Source organism: Cupressus sempervirens, chromosome 11, assembly GCF_028749045.1.
Source record: "Cupressus sempervirens isolate cs-2001-9-10 chromosome 11, ASM2874904v1, whole genome shotgun sequence".
In the NCBI taxonomy this organism is placed as follows: Eukaryota; Viridiplantae; Streptophyta; class Pinopsida; order Cupressales; family Cupressaceae; genus Cupressus; species Cupressus sempervirens.
Window position 1 is genome coordinate 586409862 of NC_143128.1, and position 19182 is coordinate 586429043.

Below are 19182 nucleotides of genomic sequence, written 5' to 3' on the forward strand. Positions count from 1 at the left end.
CATCAAAGACACCTTCATGCCGCAAAGCACAAGACTTAGTGTAGTAAAACAACACATGCAACTCACAAAAAGCACATGAAAGTACATGCAACAAACATTTCAAGCACATGCAACCCTAGAAAATCAAAGACTTTTGCTCAAACTAGGAATTTGCACAATCAAAACCCAGGCTTGCAATTTCTAGCAAAAATCTTCAAAGATAAAACACTAGATTTTCATAAAATACCTCCAACAATTTTTATTTCAAAAAAAAACAAAAAAAAAAAATTCTCAGATAAGGCTTAAATTTTTCTTAAAAATTTGCCAAATTTTATGAAATTCCATTGACCCACTCTGATGCCAATCTTGAATTCAAACTTCATTAAAAGATGCAATAACCAAAACCAAGGTGATACCATAATCAAGATACCACAAAAGACTACACCTTTCAAAATGCACACATAAGTTGGGCTCTAACATACATGTAGACTAAGTTGTCGATATGGGTACAAGCACGGATACGGGAACGTTGATACGATACGCTAGTACGACCATTTTTTGGAGGAGTTTGGGTACGTTTGGGTATGTTCGTAAAGAAAAACATTAAAAATCATAACTATATAAATATTTGCAGGCTTAAAATTTTAAAAGTAAAAACAAGATTAAATTTAGAATATCACAGATCATACATGCTAAACAAACTCAAAACTTCCATTAATATTAAAAACCCAAAATACAGTAGTATCAGTTTGCTATCAATTTATCAAAACTTGAATTTATGATAGATTATTCAATTCATTGTTCATTGATTCAACTGCAACAATAAAATAACACAAATTATTCAATTCATTGTTCATTTATTCAAATGCAGCATTAAAATAACACACTTAGTAGCTACTAATTATGCATCGATGATATAGGCATCATATAAGATCATCAACATCAACATCATCAGTGACATTAGTTGATGTAAGTAGATTAGAATCACATGTAACCCCACTGCTACTTGCACTAGGACGGTGGCGGCCCAGCTGCACATCCAGTAAAGATTGTGTGGCAGCTGAAAAATCCAAATCAGTTCACTCCGGATCTACATCCCAAAACTTTATGCCCCCTTCCTTGTACTCATTTTGACTATGAGTAAGAAGGCACAAGTTGGAATGCACATAAACTAGTTCTTCTGCGTTATTTGCAGCCAATCGATTGCGTTTCACTGAGTCAATAAAGGAGTATGTACTCCAATTTCGCTCAGATGAGGAGGAACTAACAACCTATATTAACAAAGTGAGGAGCATATAAAATATCATTTAAATTTTATGGTTGATAATTTTTGTTATTTTTACAAATAGTAAACAATATAACTTGAGTGCAATGAAAATGGAAAATCGAAAACAAAAAACTTACTTGTGATTAAAGTTTGATTGCAAGAGTTTGGAGGTGTGGTGACGTATGACCATTAAGATACCACCAAGCATGAGCATCCTTTGTATACTTGTCATGAAGAGCGGAAGCACTTTGACCATTGGAAGCCACAAAATCAGCAAACTCACTTGTAACTATATTCTCCAGTTCACGATCGGGGAAGAGTTTTGTAAGTGCTTTCCTGCACCCCTCACTAACTTCTGCATCTCTATATGGTGGTACCCTTGAAGGCATAGAAAGAATTTCATCACTATAAAATTTGGGAGTCAATGCAAATGCAAGAAGATGAAGAGGGGTGGTCATTTTATTCCACCTCTCAAGACAAATTGTCTACACCTCTTTGAAGAAAGTTTCTTCAAGATCTTGCTCCTTTTCATTGATGACATGTTTCATTTTCTCAAGCATTGAGTCAATTCCATCGTATACCTCTCCTAAACATGGATGATCCATGTTAGTATAACGAATCATACTCATGATGGGCTCAGTGAAACTAAGAAGATATTCCACTCGTTCCCACCAAGTGTCGTCCAAGATCGTTAGTTTTACATTTGTAGCCCTTTTAGTACTAGATTGCCTCCATAGTGACCAACTTTGACTAATAACCATACTAGCAAGTGACTCTCGCACCTTAACAAGTCTCCTTAGCACAATTGTGTTGGATGCAAATCGAGTTTAGGCAACCTATTCAAAACAGAAAAAAATAAAGTTCAAAATACGAAGATGTGCTCACCTCTAAAAACTAAATTCATAATTATTATTATGAAATACAAAATTTAAAAGTTTAGAACTAAAGTATTTCAATTACCTTTAGCAACTCCAACTACAAAAATGATATAAAAATGGCATGTGACATGTGATGGTTTGTAATGAACATTTGGATCTCTTTAGCTTCTGCATAGATTTCTTTGATCCAATTTATTTTCCTATGCAACTTTTGTAGCATAAGATTTAGAGAGTGCACTGCACAAGGTGTCCAAAATATATGTTCAAACCATATCTCAATCAACATGCTAACAGCTTTACAATTCTTTGCATTGTTCGTTATTACTTGGACAACATTCTGAGGGCCCACATCTTGAATGCATTGTATAAGGATGTTAGCAATAAATTGTGCATCCTTCACTTGCCCTTCGCAATCTACAGCTTTAAGAAACATTGCCCCTTTAGGGCACACCGCAATCACATTGATTAGAGACCGATTTTTGGCATCCTTCCACCCATCAGAAATAATTGATACCCCTATTTGTTTCCATGAATTCCTAATAGGAGCTAATGCGGTATCAATGCTTTTTTACCTCCTTTGCTAATAAGGTGCTACGCACCTTCTCATACCCTGGCCCCATGTACCCTTTTGGAGCCTCATTTACTTTTCTCAACATATCTTGCCAATATGGTGATCGTACAATGTTAAATGACAACATATTTGCATATAAACATCTTGCAACACTTTGATCTACAATCTCCCTAGCATCATTCTTAAATGCACTCTTTAATGGCCCCTTGCTTCTCTTTACATTATCAGGTTCTTCAATTCTTCCCAAAAATGGGTGACTCTCTACTACAACATCAGGAAAGTCACAATGAGATGGAGGATGCTTACTTGATTTCTTCCCCTTCTTTAAAGGATGGTTTGTGCCACGAGAAACTCTTGCATCTGCTTCTTCTTGCTCTCTAATATATCCTGCTATTTGTTGAGGTGGTAATCCATTACCATTCTCTCCTGGACATGCTTTGATTCCCTGTTGCGGAATTACACAAAGATGGGCTTTCACACGACTATATGAACTTTTGTACCTCACATTACAAAAATTGCATATCCAAACAAATGTTCCACCCCCTTTTACTTGTTCTATCATTTGGACATATTTCCATAGAGGTGAATTTGGATTGGTCTTGAAGGTGGGAGAGCTAACATTAGTCGCCATTATCCCGTCAACGAAAATTTTTAAAAGCAATTAATAATTATTAAATAATAAAGGTCAAATATTTGATCAACTATTTAAAAAAATTAATTAACATGATTATAAACATATATTATAAATTTATAAGTCATATTTTAATAGAAAAATTACTTTATTATTATTTATTTAATACTTCTAGTTCTATCACTAATTATTTTATATCTATATTTTTTAATTAAAACATTAAAATACATTGTACAATATACTAGTTTCATTATATTTTTTTAATTTTACAAAAAAAATTACTAAATATTAGAATTAATTTATATTCCTAGATATTATAAACTTAACATTGTTAAACTCTAATATATGAATACAAATTAATTGATAATATTTTATTAATTTAATAATATGATTTTTTATTTTTTAACTTTAGGGTTTGGATGATGGCGCTGCGCGAGATTTGGTTGCAGGTGAAGGCCGCTGCGTGTTAGGGCCTGCGTGCCCTAGCAACTGTTCCGGACCCTCCTCGTGGCTAAGGGTTGCATGTTCGGAGTGCTTGGGGGTCTTTTTCGGCGTTCAAAGGTGTATGGTCGAGCTTGAGGGCCCATACTCTCTTTTTGATGGCAGGTAGACACATTCTATTGCAGTTTGCTGTGACTGTAATACTCTTGGTCTTGGTCCAGGGTTTTGTTCTTGGGATCGGAGACCATGGGTTTCGTATCCCATCTTTCTTTGTTGGTGGGACTGTTGAGCTTACCCTATGGCAAATCAGGGTCTAGTTTTATCTCAGATTGCCTCTGAGGATATGTTGATTACTGATCTGTCGTCTTCAACACATGCCAATGGTGAAGATCAGATTAGTAAACCTACAATGGGAGATGGGGTCTCCTCCTCAAAAGGGGTGCCTCGAATTAAAAAAGTAAATGGATGTTTGGAAAGATCTGAGAACCGACCTGTTCTGGTTATTCAACCTGAGCAGATTTCAGAGGATGTTGAATACTGGCATAATCATGCCCTAATCTGAAAAAAATTTGGGCCTTCGTCTCTCCTTACCTATGTTGGATTCCTGGGCTCGTCGGGTTTGGAATCCCGAAGGCAATATGGAGATTATTTTGGCAGCGAATAATTATTTTTTGGTTATCTTCTCATGCATGTGGGATAGGAATAGGGCATTTGAAGGAGGCCCTTACTTCTTTAACCAGGTGGGGCTTTTCATTAAGCCTTGGCACATGGGCTTCAATTCAGCCGAAGAGATCCCCTCGTGGGTACCTATGTGGGTTCGTTTGCCGAGACTTCCTTTGGAGTTCTAGAGGGAAGATATTCTCCACTCAATCTCATTACTTCTTGGAAAGCTTGTGGGAGCAACTACACAAACTCAAGATCATAAGGTAATTTCTTATGCTCGTATTTGTGTAGAAGTTGATTTAACTAATCCATTACCAGATTCTATGGAAATACGCTTGGGATCCTCTTCTTGGATCCAATAGCTGGATTATGAAACTCTCCCTTTTAGATGTCGAATCTGTCATGAATATGGTCATTTACTCCGTAAATGCCCCAGATTTAAGCCCACTCCCTTGGATGTCCCTGAACCTCTTTAAGGGGGATAAGGGGAAGGCTCCTACATCTACTAAACCTACGGATAATGAGGGCTTTACTCAGGTTAAATACTGTAACAAAGGCAAGGGTAAGAGAGAACCTGGCTGGATAGACACAATGATGGTACTTTCAACAGATTTGATGTTCTTGAAGACCTAGTTCAAGAGGAAGGTATTCCGGTTGAGCTTTCTTCTGGGGATAAGGATTTGCATGAAGTCCAAGAAGAGGAGGCAAAGAACGAGGATCAATTACTGTCTTCAAAGGATCCACAAAGTGTACAGATTGATATGGATCTACCTTCTCAAGTTCAGGATACCAGGGATCACAAGTTCTGATGAGGTCGATTGTGGTGGTTCCAGATCCCCCTACTCCTAAGGGGGCCTCAGATTTGGCCAAGGGTAGCAAAGCCCATCCTACTTTAAGCTTACAGCAGAAATCCTTTAAAAAGGGGCCTCTTGAGAAACCGTCAAGGAGTGGTAGAAAGACTAATCAAGAGAAGGTCAAGATTATGGGGGATATTTTGGTTGAGTCTGGATCTGTGAAACCCATTGATTCCCATTTCTCCCACCCCCATAAATGATTGTTCTATCATGGAATGTTCGAGGGTTGAACAGCATCCCTAGACAAAAGTTTGTTCGTAGATGAATTGATTCTCAGTTACTAGATGTGGTTTTTATTCAGGAAACTAAGCTTACAGTGGATGGTTTGGCTAGTTGTGCTTCACACATCTGGCCCCAGGGCAATTGGCAAGGGGTGGGAGCTCGGAACAATTCTGGGGGGGCTGCTTGCTTCTGGAACCCGAGAAAAGTTCTCCCCTAATGGTGGATTTCTAGTCGATCCTCTATCTCTTTGGTTGCATCTTGTTTGGCAACTGGAGAAAGGTGCCTTCTATCCAATATTTATGCTCCTACTGATTTTTCAGGCAAGTCAAATCTTTGGACTCACATTAGCTGCATCCAAGCCTTAGACCCATTTCTCCCATGGATTTTGGCTGGTGATTTTAACTCTGTTACTAGTTTAGATGAAAAACGTGGTGGAGCTGTTAGCTTGGACCCCTCCGCTAATCCTTTCAGGGATATGATAGATTCCTTGAATCTCATTGATGTGAAGCCAACGAATGGGGTCTTTACATGGAATAATAGGAGGTGTAGTGCTAAGGCTATCTCAGAAAGGCTTGATAGATTTTTGGTTTCCTGTTACTAGATGAACAACAAGTTGATCACCAATTCAGAAATTCTAGATTGGAGAGGCTCTGATCATTGGCCTATCAAGCTCTCGGTCACTGCTTATGGAGTCACCAAAAACCCTTCTTTTAAATTTCAGTTAATGTGGTTGAGAGATCAATCTTTGTAGGATCTTATGGTGGATTGGTGGTATGAGGGGATGCCTGCTCATGGGATGGCAATGTTTACTTTTTGTAAGAGGCTTCAGCATGTTAAGTACAGGCTTAAGAAGTGGAATAAACAATGTTTTGGGAACCTACAAGCCCAGAGGATAGCTGCTTAGGATAAGTTAGACAACATCACTCAGTTGATTCGGGACCAAGGGAGGACCCTTGATCTAAGTGAAGCAGAGTCCTTGGCTCTTAAAGGATTAGAAGAGTGGGAGCTTCGGGAGGAGATCTTTTGGAAGCAAAAATCCCATGTTGACTGGCTTCAGGAGGGCGACAAGAACACTACATTCTTTCATAATTTGGTCAAGGCTCAGAGGCAGGGGAATTCTTTCTCCTCTTTAACCTCGCCTGAAGGGGTTCATCTCTCTTCCAATGTTGATATTTCCAGGGCCGCGATCAACTATTTTTCAAATCTCTTTTCTAAGGAGGAGCTTGATGCTAGGGATGAGGACAGGGCGATCTTGGAATGCATTCCCCACCTAGTCTCTGTGGAGATGAATGGGGCCCTCTTATGTCCTATTTTGCTATTTGAATTGGAGAAAGTGGTGTTTAACATGAAAAAAGGTAAGGCTCCTGGCCCCGATGGATTTTCGATTGAGTTCTTTCAAGAATTCTGGGAAATAATAGAGTTTGATCTCCTTGAGGTGGTACAGGAATCTCATAGGAATAAGCAAATGCTCAAGTCCATGAATTCTACTTTTTTGGCTCTCATACCTAAGCAGGAAGGGGCTAATCAGTTGTCTCAATTTAGACCTATTGCACTATGTAATGTTGTTTATAAGATCATCACCAAGCTGATTGCGGAGAGACTTAAGCCTCTCCTCAGTACTCTGATCTCTCCGGAGCAGGGGGTTTTGTTGAAGGAAGACAAATTTTGGATGCTGTTGTGGTTGCAATGGAAGTTATTCATTCTATGGCTAATTCTAAGGAGAGGGCTATGTTTATGAAGCTAGACATGGCTAAAGCTTATGATCGAGTGAGCTGGGAATTCTTACAGAAAATTCTCTTGGTGTTTGGCTTTGCTGAGGAGTGGGTGAATTGGATTCTTAGTTGTGTGACCTCTTCTTCCTTTTCTGTTCTTATAAATGGGGAACCATCAAATTTGTTTAGAGCTTCTCAAGGACTTCGGCAAGGGGATCCTCTATCTCCTTATTTATTCATTATTATGGCGGAGAATCTTGGAAGATTTATTAAATCTCAAGTGAGGCAAAGTCTTATTCAAGGTTGGAGTTGGAGCAACTCTCTTCCTTCCTATTCACACCTTCAGTTTGTGGATGATACTGCGCTAATGGGCATGGCCAGAATTAGCGAAGCTACAAACTTCAAGAGAGCCTTAGACATCTATTTGAAAGCTTCATGTCAGTGTATTAATGATGACAAATCTTCCATTTTCTTCTTCAATAGTCCTCTACCTCTTCAAAACAGGATCGCTAGGATCCTTAGATTTCAGATTGGCTCTCTTCCCCTAGTATACCTTGGAGTCCCCTTGGCTTTGGGATCTCAGCATAGGGTGTATTGGCAGGGGCTCTTGGATAAGTTCCGAAGTAAAGTCAGTCATTGGACTTACAAGTGGCTTTCTTCTGCTGGGAGAGTGGTTCTTCTTAAGACTGTTGTGCAATTTCTCCCTATTTACAGGTGTTGTGTGTAAGTTCCCCCTTCCACCTTTGTGAGGGATTTTGATGCTCTTTCTCGACAGTTTCTCTAGTCTGGCACCCTCCTCTCATCTAAATGGAGTTTAGTTAAGTGGGAGTGTGTCTACAGGCCAAAGCATGTTGGGGGCCTTGGTCTTCGGTCTATGGCACTTGTTGTCACGGCCCTAGCTACTAAGTTGTATTGACGGTGGTGCAACAATCAGCAATTTGATTGGGCCAAGATTCTTACTCACAAGTACTTTCCTGGTGCTGATAGTTCAAATGTGTCGCAACTTGCTTTGTTGGGTAAAGGTTCTTGTGTTTGGAACACCCTTAAGAAGGGTGCTCAGCTCATTAAGCAGGGCCTCTTTTGGATTTGTAATAGAGGCTCTGATGCTCTATTTTGGCTAGATTCTTGGGATGGCCACCCGCCAATGATCTCTCGCTTTCCCCAGCTTCAGCATCTTTGCCACACTTTTACTAATGCTGGCTAGTTTAAGGTGGAGCATTTTAAGACTCTCAAGCGTTTGGGTTAGGTGGAGGTGACTTGCTAGAAGGATTCTTAAGAGTGGCCTGTTGGTGGCTCTGATGAGGATCGTGCTCTTCTGTCTCATGTATTGGAGAATAGGTTTTGTAGCTCCCTCAATGGGAGGGATGTTTTGGCTTGGAGTCCTAGCCCAAAAGGCAAATTCTCTGTGGCTCAAGGCTATGCTATACTTGACAAGAACCTACATGGTCCAGCTGAAGTGCACTAGTGGAAGAAGGTTTGAAATAACTTTTCTTGGCCCAAATGTAATTTTTTCTTATGGTTGTTGGCTCAAAAGAAATGTCTCACTTGGGAGAATCTTCGCAAAAGAGGCTTTCAGGGACCTTCTGTTTGTTTCTTTTGCTCGCACAATGAAGAGTGTATCTCTCACTTGTTTTTTCTTTGCCCTTTTTCGCTAGAAATATGGCATAGATGGTGGGAGGCTTGAGGTCATGGTTGTATTCATGCCACTTCTCTTATTGACTTTTGGGATAGCTTGGGCAGACCTCCTATGAAGACTTCTTTCTTGCAAATTGCCTAGACGCTTGGGCCGATTTTAATTCTCTGGAACCTTTGGTTGGAGAGGAACCACAAGATTTTTTGCGACTCTAAGCTAGATAGCCTTCAGTTGTGGAGGAAGATTCTTAGTAGGCTTCAGGAGACTAGTTTTGCAAAGTGTGATTTGTCTAAAAGTACAGATCCTGGGAATCAAACTATTGTGAGGAATTTGAACCTGGAAGGTAATAATCAGGGATGCACTCTTGGGAAAAGGCCTTGCCATGGCAAGCAACGTGTTTGTAGGGCTAGGCGATGAACTCCTCCCCCGGATGGGATCGTTAAGATTAATACTAATGGGTCTTCTCGGGGGAATCTTGGTCATGCTAGTATTGGGGCTATAGGTAGAGGTAATGATGGTGGTGTGGTTTTTTTGTTCTCTATTTACAAGGGTCAACACTCTCATAATTTGATGGAGGCCCTTGCTATTAAGATTGCTATTGAGAGAGGATGCTCTCTAGGCTGGAGAAAGATCATATGTGAGTCTGACTCTCAGATTGTTGTTGATATGTTGAATAACCAGAGTTTGGAGAACGTTAATTGGAGATTAGCCTCTTTGGCCAAACAAATTCTAAGTTTATGTAGCTCCTTGGATTCTGTCTCCTTTCATCATATTCCTCGCGAATGGAACAGAGTAGCGGATTGCTTGGCGAAGTGGGCTTCAGAGAATATGGATAGTTGGGATATTAGTGGAAGGGATGAGTTACCTTCTGAATATCGTGGGATTTTTGATCAGCTGTTATGGGAAGATAGGAATATGTAGTGCTGTTGTGGGCCTTTGGCCTTTGCTCTATACTTTGGTTTTGATTGAATAAATTTTTACCCCTTTTTCAAAAATAATACAATTTTTTATTAACTTAATTTTTCCAATATAAAGACATCATAATATTAAAATACAATAATTAATACCATAAAATTACATATAAAATAAAGATTTGTACACTTCAAAATGAAAATAAAATATTATTAATTCTATATAAGAAAGAATTATCAAATATAGAGAAAATAAGACAATGTAATGAAATTTAATGAACAAATTATTATTATTAGAAACTAGTGAAATTTAATAAACAAATTATTATTCGAAACTATGGAATAATTGAAAATTCCAATTTAATAAATATGATAAACAATATAAAGTCGTAAACTATAGTCAATCTTAGATTTTTTATTATTACGATTGATGAACAGAGAGGACGAATTATTAGAAACTGCGTGCAGGAAACAGGTTGCATTCGAGTGCCTCCCCTGTGGTTTGATTGCAGAAGAGTTGGCCGGCTCTTGACTCCTGTTGCATCGTTTTTCCTCTGCAAAATGCAAAATTATTCCTGCTAGGCATTCGTCCTCCTCCAAAAACGTCTGCAATCATGGTGTCCAACAAGAAGCATTGTCGTCTATTTATTTTGGCAAATCCCGTGTATGAAATAGAAGGTTTTTTTAAAAGGTTAATAAAATCATTCTGAAATCACGACAAACCCCAAAACCGAAAAATCTTTCCCAAATTCGTGTAAATATCTCAGATTCGTTTTGGAAATTTTTGATAGCAACTGGATTCAACGGGATTCATAGGGAAATCCATTAAAACGATTCAGAGAAGGAAAATACGATTCAAATACGAATCTAAATGGTATTTTAAGCACATCCGCTTCAAATACGTCTCGTGTCTAGAAACAATTGGATGTAGGCGCCAAATCTGCAACGTAGCATTTAGAAAGACAATAGATGGTTGCAAAATTTTAAATAGGTATACTTAATCCATGTGCATAACTATACATTTCCAAACTATTCTACGAAGATATGTTGTAAACATTTTACAAGGGTTTTACAAATGCCTGGCAGACCAACCAAACAAAACACATCTAGAAGTGAAACCACACACATGGAGGAACTCAACTAAGGTGGATTCCACCAATAATAATTCGATTTATATTTATAAATTTTTCAAATGCTTAATGCAAATTTGAGGTGAGCTCAGTTCATGATAATAATACAAATGCGATACTCAATCCTAGAAACTACGAACCCCTACGGTTCTATTGTGTAAGCCTTTCTCTTCACTATGCTCCTCTTCAAGCTAATGTTTTCCAATGTCCCAAAATGAAATCCAAAAACAACTTTCAACATGGTTGAGTGCATGCCCTAGTAGCAACATGATAGCTCTAAGAAAAAAAAGATTTGGATGCGTCCCTAGTCAAGTTGGATATCTTAGATTAAAAAGCAACTACTGGAGGTACAAAAGTAGTTGGGGGGTAATGGAGTTCATGCCAAAATTTAGGAGAGCCCCCTTGCATTAATGATAAGTAGGTGGATGAGGAAACAAAATCCCACTCCATTTGGCACTCAATACACTTGTGAAAAGCTTAAGACCCTATGTTGAAAATCTTAACAAGTTAAAAATCAAGAAAGATCCTGAATGCATTATGTGAGCTCCTCAAATTTTGTTGGCTTAAAAATGCTTTATCATTGAGTCTTCATATTGACCCTTGGACACCCATCTCAACAATTCTTGGCACTTTGCCAACCACTGAAATCTCCAACAAATGATAGGGTTAGTGTTTGTCGGCACTTTGGTGACGTTACAAAACCTCGAAGAACTTTGACGAACACTAGAGCTTCTCATTTCATCCACCTATGAGCTCCAAATTTAATTGAGCCTCTTATATTTTTACATTTCAAGAAATTACAAAACCATGTTGGGCACCATGGGTGGTTATAAAACCACCCAAACCTCTAACAAATGCCTCTTCGTTTCACCTAGCTTGTTAGCAACCCGAAAAAATTCATAACCAATCGATGTTTGAAGAAGTTACAAAACCACACCAAGCTCCACAAAGGTTATGAAAGCATTATTGACAACTCGCACAAGTTTCTTTCTCTACATTGCCAGCACATAACACATGCCTTTCCTTTAAATATCATGAACCAACAAAGCACTTTACTCTTTACCACATCCTACCACCCTTATGGATTCCAACACTTTAGGGCCCATTATGAACTCAAGGGAGTTTCAAAAGCATCACAGACCAAAGATATGACCCTATCTTTGTTTCAACATGTGACACTTGCCCTATTATTCGTGTTAGAGATTTTCAAGAACTTGGAACCTAAAGGGAGAAGTTGGGCATTGCGTTCCTAGCAATATTTTGATATACCTTTCTTCCTTATGTTCTTCCCATGTCAAAGGTTTATCACTCACAACAAACCTCATATACATTTGCTTCAACACTTAAAACCTCATTGAGAACTTTTCAAGAGCATTAGCATCACTAAGAATCATATGGGGAGTTAGACGCTTGTTGTGACCTTTGGACAAGTCAAGAACTCAACGGAGTTCCAAAACCACACTAAAGTTCCATTAAAACAACACTTTCCCCTTTTGCGTACTTTGACTATAAATTCTTCCACATATTAAGGTGTGGGTCTCAAGTTCCAGGAAAGATATAGAACTAGGCGATTAGGACTATTGGGAGTCAAGAATGCAAAAAGAAAAAGAAATTGGAATATAAAGTTCCAAATCCAACTTGGAGTCTAAAATCCATAAAGTACTTAAAATATTGAGGGTGAAGAAGAGTTTGAAACTAGAACCTAAGGTTCCAAGTTCTAGTGAAGCCTCGAGAACCCGAGGGTAACCGAACAAACATTGAAGAAAAGGAACATAGGGTATGAGAGAAAACATGGACTTGGAACCTAAGGTTTCAAGTCCCAAGTCTGCAAAGAAACTAAAAGCAAGGCCATACAAATATTGGGAGGCAAAAGGGAAATGAAATAAGAACCTACGCTTAGGTGCAAAGCTCCCAACAAGACAAAGGGAAGTGTGGAGAACATGAACGGGCTGGAAGAGAGGTAGGAAAAGCAAATTTGGAGGAGGTAGGGATTAGAGATAAGCCAATATGCATCCATGGAAGGACCACACCACTAGGCAATGACCACAAAGTACCCCATTAACATATTTTACTAAGGGATTTGAGGAACTTGAATGGATAGCCTTGGACAATTATTCGACATAGAGGACTCAAATGAAGATTTTTCAGATTGGTTATCAGTGGTGGATTGAGATGGATTCAAAAACGTCAAATAGATGCAAAATGAAGCAAAATGAGACACAACAAATTGGGGTGCAAACAGTTCTAAACATAACTGATCCTTATCCAACAGCTGGACCACCAGACACTAAAATGTGATGGCAACCTTTGCTTGGAAGCACTCTCATTGTGAAAATTGAGAAACGGGGGAAAACAAAAACAAAACCAAGATAAAAGCATTGTGAGACTTAATCAGGCATTCTGAGGAGCAAACCTGAAGAAAGGGAGACCTGGCAGCTTCAAAAAGAACAAGGACATCTGATGCCGATGTGTATTGAAGAAGCCATGATCCATCTAATTGGTCCAGATTGATTGATGTGCCAGCATCATATTGCTCAACACTAACCTGCAAAATTTCCTCATACTTAATAACATTGTTTCAAATAACTCCCTGGCACAGCTTTCAAGTCAAAAATGTATCATCAAAAAGAGAAAAATGCAATAAAATACACTATCCAGCATAACCATCTCTTGAAATACCCTACGACAAATGTATTGTCAAAATCTAATATTTCCAATCAAATTATCATGTGCAGGAAGGCATTTGAAAGAATTGTTTTGAGAAGTTGGATAGCCTTTACCATAATGCTTGAAAATTTGAGCAGGCGGAAACTTCGTATGCACATTGCAAATCAAATATATCATAAAAGGGATTTTTTTTATAAAATAGTTTGCAGATTAGATTTCACTTCACAAAATGAATCGTTTGATAAACAACAAAACAAAACCATACAAAGTATGTGCATGGTCATACCATTGCTTCTTCAATGGAGGCGCGTTGATCATCAGAAGCCTGCAACCCACGCTGGGTATCTTGAGCGGCTCTGAGCAGGTCTAACTTTGCTCTTTGCAATACCCTCTCCTGCAAGTTTATAACCATACATATTTCACAACACTGCAAAACATAGCAAATAGAAAATGACATATTGTAATTTTTCCCCGCTGATTACAAACCTGTGATTCAGAATCTGCATATGCCTGGGAAATAAATCTCGTTGCCATCCTCTTCCTGGAAATGCCAAAAAACATACATGATGGTTGTGAAGTAAACGTCTCCATTTTGAATTTGCTAAATTCGGTCTTCCTCAAATTTAGAGTAGAAATGGGTATTTTCCTTCGATAGCAGAATGGAGATGAAAAGGTACCCCGTATGAGCGTATTCATTTCCATGAGAGTAGCTGCGAATGCCGCACAGATCACAGCTCTATCATCTTATTCAGGCTAACATGCATTAAATTCTCTCTGAATTGGGAGGACCAGATGTGAGCAAATCTCGGTTAGATCAAGTTATCGTCCGGCTCCCAATATTTTCCCCGGGAAGCTGATAAAAAATTTGTCAAAGTTTTTCTTTTAAATATTTTCTTTTGTTTTTTTAAAGTTAATAAACCTCATGATAGCAATATCATAACTTTATTAATGACAAACAGTGTGTAAGTTCCCATGTATGATTAGATTGCAGCTGAAGTACTAAGTATTGTTAAATTAAATGAACAGGCTGTCAACATATTATTAAATAAACAATACTACGATGTACAATTCTTAAAAGAAATTGAAAGAAATCAAAAAATAGTTTATATTCTTAATTCATTGATAATCTTCATGCATTGGGGTGATCACATAACATTTTAAAACAAATCATAATTCTAAAGCAAGAGGCAAATATTCACTAGTTAGGACGTGATAGCATCAAATTTTGGAATAAAAAACAAAATAACTTCGATTAATAATTATAAAGAAGATAATCCAACAATGGCACATGAAGCTCCAAATTATGCAATATTTATTAGTATCTTCTAAGAAACAAAATGATAATCATATGTCTTGTAAGCATATTGCCAACAAAGATTTACATTGATGTAATATTCTCGTATTGATTGGAAAAAATAGTCCCAAATCCAATTACATGCATTTTGTTTCCTGTTTTTCAGTTAAAAAAATTGGCCCATAGATTCCAAATTTGTTGGACTCGTGTCATCACTTATGATTTACAATCTACTCAATTTCAGTTAGATCTATTTTCAGAAATACCTATTAATTTGTTTAAATGAATAAGCAACATGGGTCCTAAAATAACAATAGAAACAAACTAATTAAAACTATGATTTCAAGTTTAAACATCACCTTTGAAATTGTTGTTGAAAACTCACACCGCCTCTGAAATCGTACTGCCTCTAAAATGGTGGGTGATAAAATAGAGAATTAACGAGTAGAAAGAAGTGTATGCATCTAAAACAAGGACACAAAGCATCAAAGTTCCTACCTAAGTCTAGTATTTGCATATGACAATAGCAATTTGGATAGTGTTTTATATACCAAATATGCAATAGGGTAAAGCATGTGAAGCAATTACACATTGTATTTCAATAATATTTTACATCATTGAAGCATTTAGGAAACCATGTTACACATATATTTAAGATTGTTCTAATGGCTAGAGCAGAAGTGTATCACATAGTGAGTGGACTTGGATCTCATATTCATGCATATGCATTATTTCATTAAATATATGTGACAAGGAAAATGGACTTGGATATTAGATTCATGCATATACATTATTTAATTACATATCATGTTTTATAAAGACATATATCTTTTGCAACTAACATGACTTGTAACTTGATATACCATTATAGCTATCCATGATACCTACAAATTCCACGTTGTGAATGTTATTATAATGTAATTATGTCTCACAATAACTTGCTTTGAAAATTTTTAATAATCATCAACTTTTCATGAGTCATATTTCCCTTTTGGTGTGAGCAATTCTTCAATCTCCATTTGTCATGCTATGATTCATGGAATTGTTATGGTTCAAGGTGAATCTACCTTTGGCAGTGAAATCTCAAAGGATAAAAATGAACTGTGACTTGTCTTGTGTATAGTCCTCAACTTTTGTATCTTTGAGGCTTGGTAGTAATTTTTCAACAATGGACTCGTCTATTGAACACTATATGATTTGTTTGTTATTTTGTGATCACAGTCTTCAGGTGGAGTGAATATACTTATGCAACCTCTTGATTGCATGCATTGCAGTGAGTTTTTTTCTCTTCTAACATTCCACAATTTTCAAATCTGAAGTTGCATTCGGAACAAAATGCATGAAATGGATTTGAGAATACGTTGGCTACTTTGAGAACCTCGTGAACCTACAAGATATGTTTTGATATTAATGTAGCCTATGTATGAATTCATTAGTAGTTCAAGTGCTTGATTATCAAAGTTTGATTGCCTGAAGTGTTGTTTGTAGCAATGCATTTAAGACATCCAATGTTCTCCTATCTTTTAATGTATAGATATGCAGAATGTTTTTTCCATGTCATTCCATCAAACAATGTTTCCAAACAACATTGCAGGACTCTCACCTCTTTGCAACTGGTATGTTATTTGCATGGATTCTTGTTGAAATGTGGAGTTTATTTGGAGCCTCATTAACAAGAGGTTTGGTTGGTTGCTTGTTGGAACTAGGTATTCAATAGAAATATGATTACTGAACATGTTGCATAGAAAGAATGGGTGTTTAGTATGCTTTTTACATGTACTTTGTCCTCATTGTTGTTTTCGCCTTTCATGTCAACCACATATTGGGAGCTTGTCTATGATCTTGCAACTACTAGTCCACTTATTGTTCCAATGGTGTATTTACTTGTGCTCATGAGTAGTTGTTTGATTGTGGTGCTTGGTATAAATCTATATTCTTAACAAAGTCGCAGTATAGTATCAATTGTGCTTGACTCTTGGAGTGTCAAGATGCGATCAAAATTTCCATGCTCATAGTTTGTTCTATGTGCTACTTGAAATCCTTATATTATAATGGATGTCCCTAGCACTATCTTCTCTTTGTATTGTTGTACAAGATCCCTTGTCACATTTAGAGTTACTGTCATTTGTCCTCTAAAGTCTGTCAAGTCTGTACGTAGAACCTCTCATATTTTGTTGTCTCTGTCCAATGTTGTTATATATACAACAAGGATGTCTCCTTCAAAAGCATTTCTTTTTTTTCATGTATTCAAGTCCTCAATGGATATTGTAGTGGGGTTTCCTAGTTTAGACTTGCACAAAGTATTATGGTGTTAGTTTAGTATTGTAGAGGGTTGATATTTAACATTGCTTCGAATAATAGAAATCTTCATGTATTGATTGATCATTTTTCAATGTGAGAATTCATGGTATTGGAAATGAGAGAAGCTTGGTACCTTTTTGTTGCCTAGTCTTTCTTGGTATGTGTTCCCTTTCATGTTCTTTTGCTTGCTTATATTTTTGTGCCACACAAAATTGTAGAACATTAAAATATGAATTGTTAAATTAGAGTTGTTGTTTTTAATACATGAAAAATCTTAATTGTAACATGTACTTGCATTATTGCAAGTGTTATTGCTAATTAATTTTGTCTTTGCTCCTATATGTATTAGTAGTCTAGAGTGGAGGATGGAACCTTATGAATGTAGCAAGGTGGTTAGTCCAATATGCTTCAGCTTTGTAACAACAACATATATTACTTGAGTTTGTCTAGATACAATCAATTGTTGGGTTGTATACATTGCATATTTTGTTTGTGATACAATTTATGTTGTGGTCTTGCATATACTTTTCAAGATTTTCTTTCCTTGTATTTTTTATTGACATATCAATGTTGAAATTGCCTACAATGTATAGAGTGCTTATTGGATTGACATATACAATGACTTGTTGAATGATAGTAGTATATTCTTGAATGGGTGTGTTAGGTCTTGCAAAAAGATGACATATGTTTAGATCTTTGCTTTTGATAGAAGTTGTTATTATAATAGATTTTATATTTGTTGTGTTGAATTGCTTTATCTTTGAGATGACTATGTTTTTTTTGCTAGTGTCATTACATCGTGTATGTGGTAAGCATTGAAGTTGTTGAAATCTTGGAATTGGTAATTTGTTTAAAGGAATTGTATGTATACTTCTTGAATGTAGAGGATGTCAGATGACATTATATCATAGTCATTAATGATGACATTTATGTGATGCTTTGAGATGTGTGTGTTTATTGTACATAATAGCATGGATGGTTGTTTATGAGAACATGTATCGTCATTCTCGAATTGTCATTTTTTACTTGATTCTAGTTGAGACATTTTAAGGTGTATTTTTTATTTTTTATGTTAGAGGTTTTAACAAGAACAATGAGTCAATTGATTTAATTCATCACAGTGTTGTCTATGTTAATCCATGTTGTCTCATATGTGTGGGGTCATAAGCCATTACCTATGTTGTGAGCCCTTGTGACCTATATATGGTTCTTGTACATTGTATGGGGAATTATTTCCATACAATAGTTTTCTTGTGTATCGATGCTTTTTGGACTGGTTGGCTAATGGGTAGTATTGGTACCTAGTAATTGTGAATTTTATCAGTATAAAATTGTACTAATTTCTTGCATTGTTGTTGTCCAATTGTACTATTGTTAAATCTGATCCAGACTATGTCAAAATCATTATATTTTATGTACACTTTGAATATCCCATCTAATCCATTCACTAGACCATCTTTTGTGTTGTAGTTTCCTGCATGTAGTTCTACCAGAATATTTGGTTTGAGATGTATTTGATGTGGGAGAGAAATTGTTCGTGTGTAGAGACATAATGCATTATTATTTTTGTCATATTCATTAATGGCATTTAGGACAATCATTTCACCAACAACTACTGAAAGCATTTTCGTATTATGAACATCGAGATCATTTCTTCTATATAAAAGGAATGACATGTTCAAGTGAAGAAGATTGGTGAAATCTATCATTATTTCGTCACTGATGTCAAACGTACTACTTGTTGGTAAGACAATTGCTTACTTTGGTTTAAATGATATCAATTGATTGATTGATGAAGAGGATTTGAAAATAAAGGATAACAAGAGAACCTGGAGAAAGGTTGAGTTATATGGTGTATAAAAGGAGCACTAAGACCAAGCAAGACATTGATGATATAGTGTATTGTTTATCTACTTAAGGCTATAATGAAAGGATACTTGGACAGAGACTAGAAGAAGGCTAAGTAAAGAAATGTGTTTGCTAAGCCTAACCGAGCAAACAGTACAAGCCAAGCAAAGTTAGTACATG

At 36.9% G+C, this 19182-nt stretch overlaps 1 protein-coding gene across 3 annotated transcripts in view; it reads right to left on the reverse strand.

Annotated features, from left to right (window-relative positions):
* LOC149531016 (Plastid-lipid associated protein PAP / fibrillin family protein) overlaps positions 1 to 14417 on the reverse strand; it is a 96476-nt gene extending 82059 nt beyond the window's left edge. Inside the window, exons 1-4 of one of the 3 annotated variants that reach the window (XM_089810565.1) lie at positions 14237 to 14370; positions 14046 to 14100; positions 13846 to 13953; positions 13306 to 13437 (exon numbers count right to left, since the gene is read on the reverse strand). In XM_089810565.1, the coding sequence (XP_089666691.1) occupies positions 13306 to 13437; positions 13846 to 13953; positions 14046 to 14093 (288 nt within the window). In that variant the 5' untranslated portion in view covers positions 14094 to 14100; positions 14237 to 14370. Of the gene's footprint in view, positions 1 to 13305; positions 13438 to 13845; positions 13954 to 14045 lie in introns of all 3 variants that reach the window. The other 2 variants (XR_016358877.1, XM_089810564.1) reach the window with 2 other exon arrangements.
* Positions 14418 to 19182: the final 4765 nt, after the last annotated feature.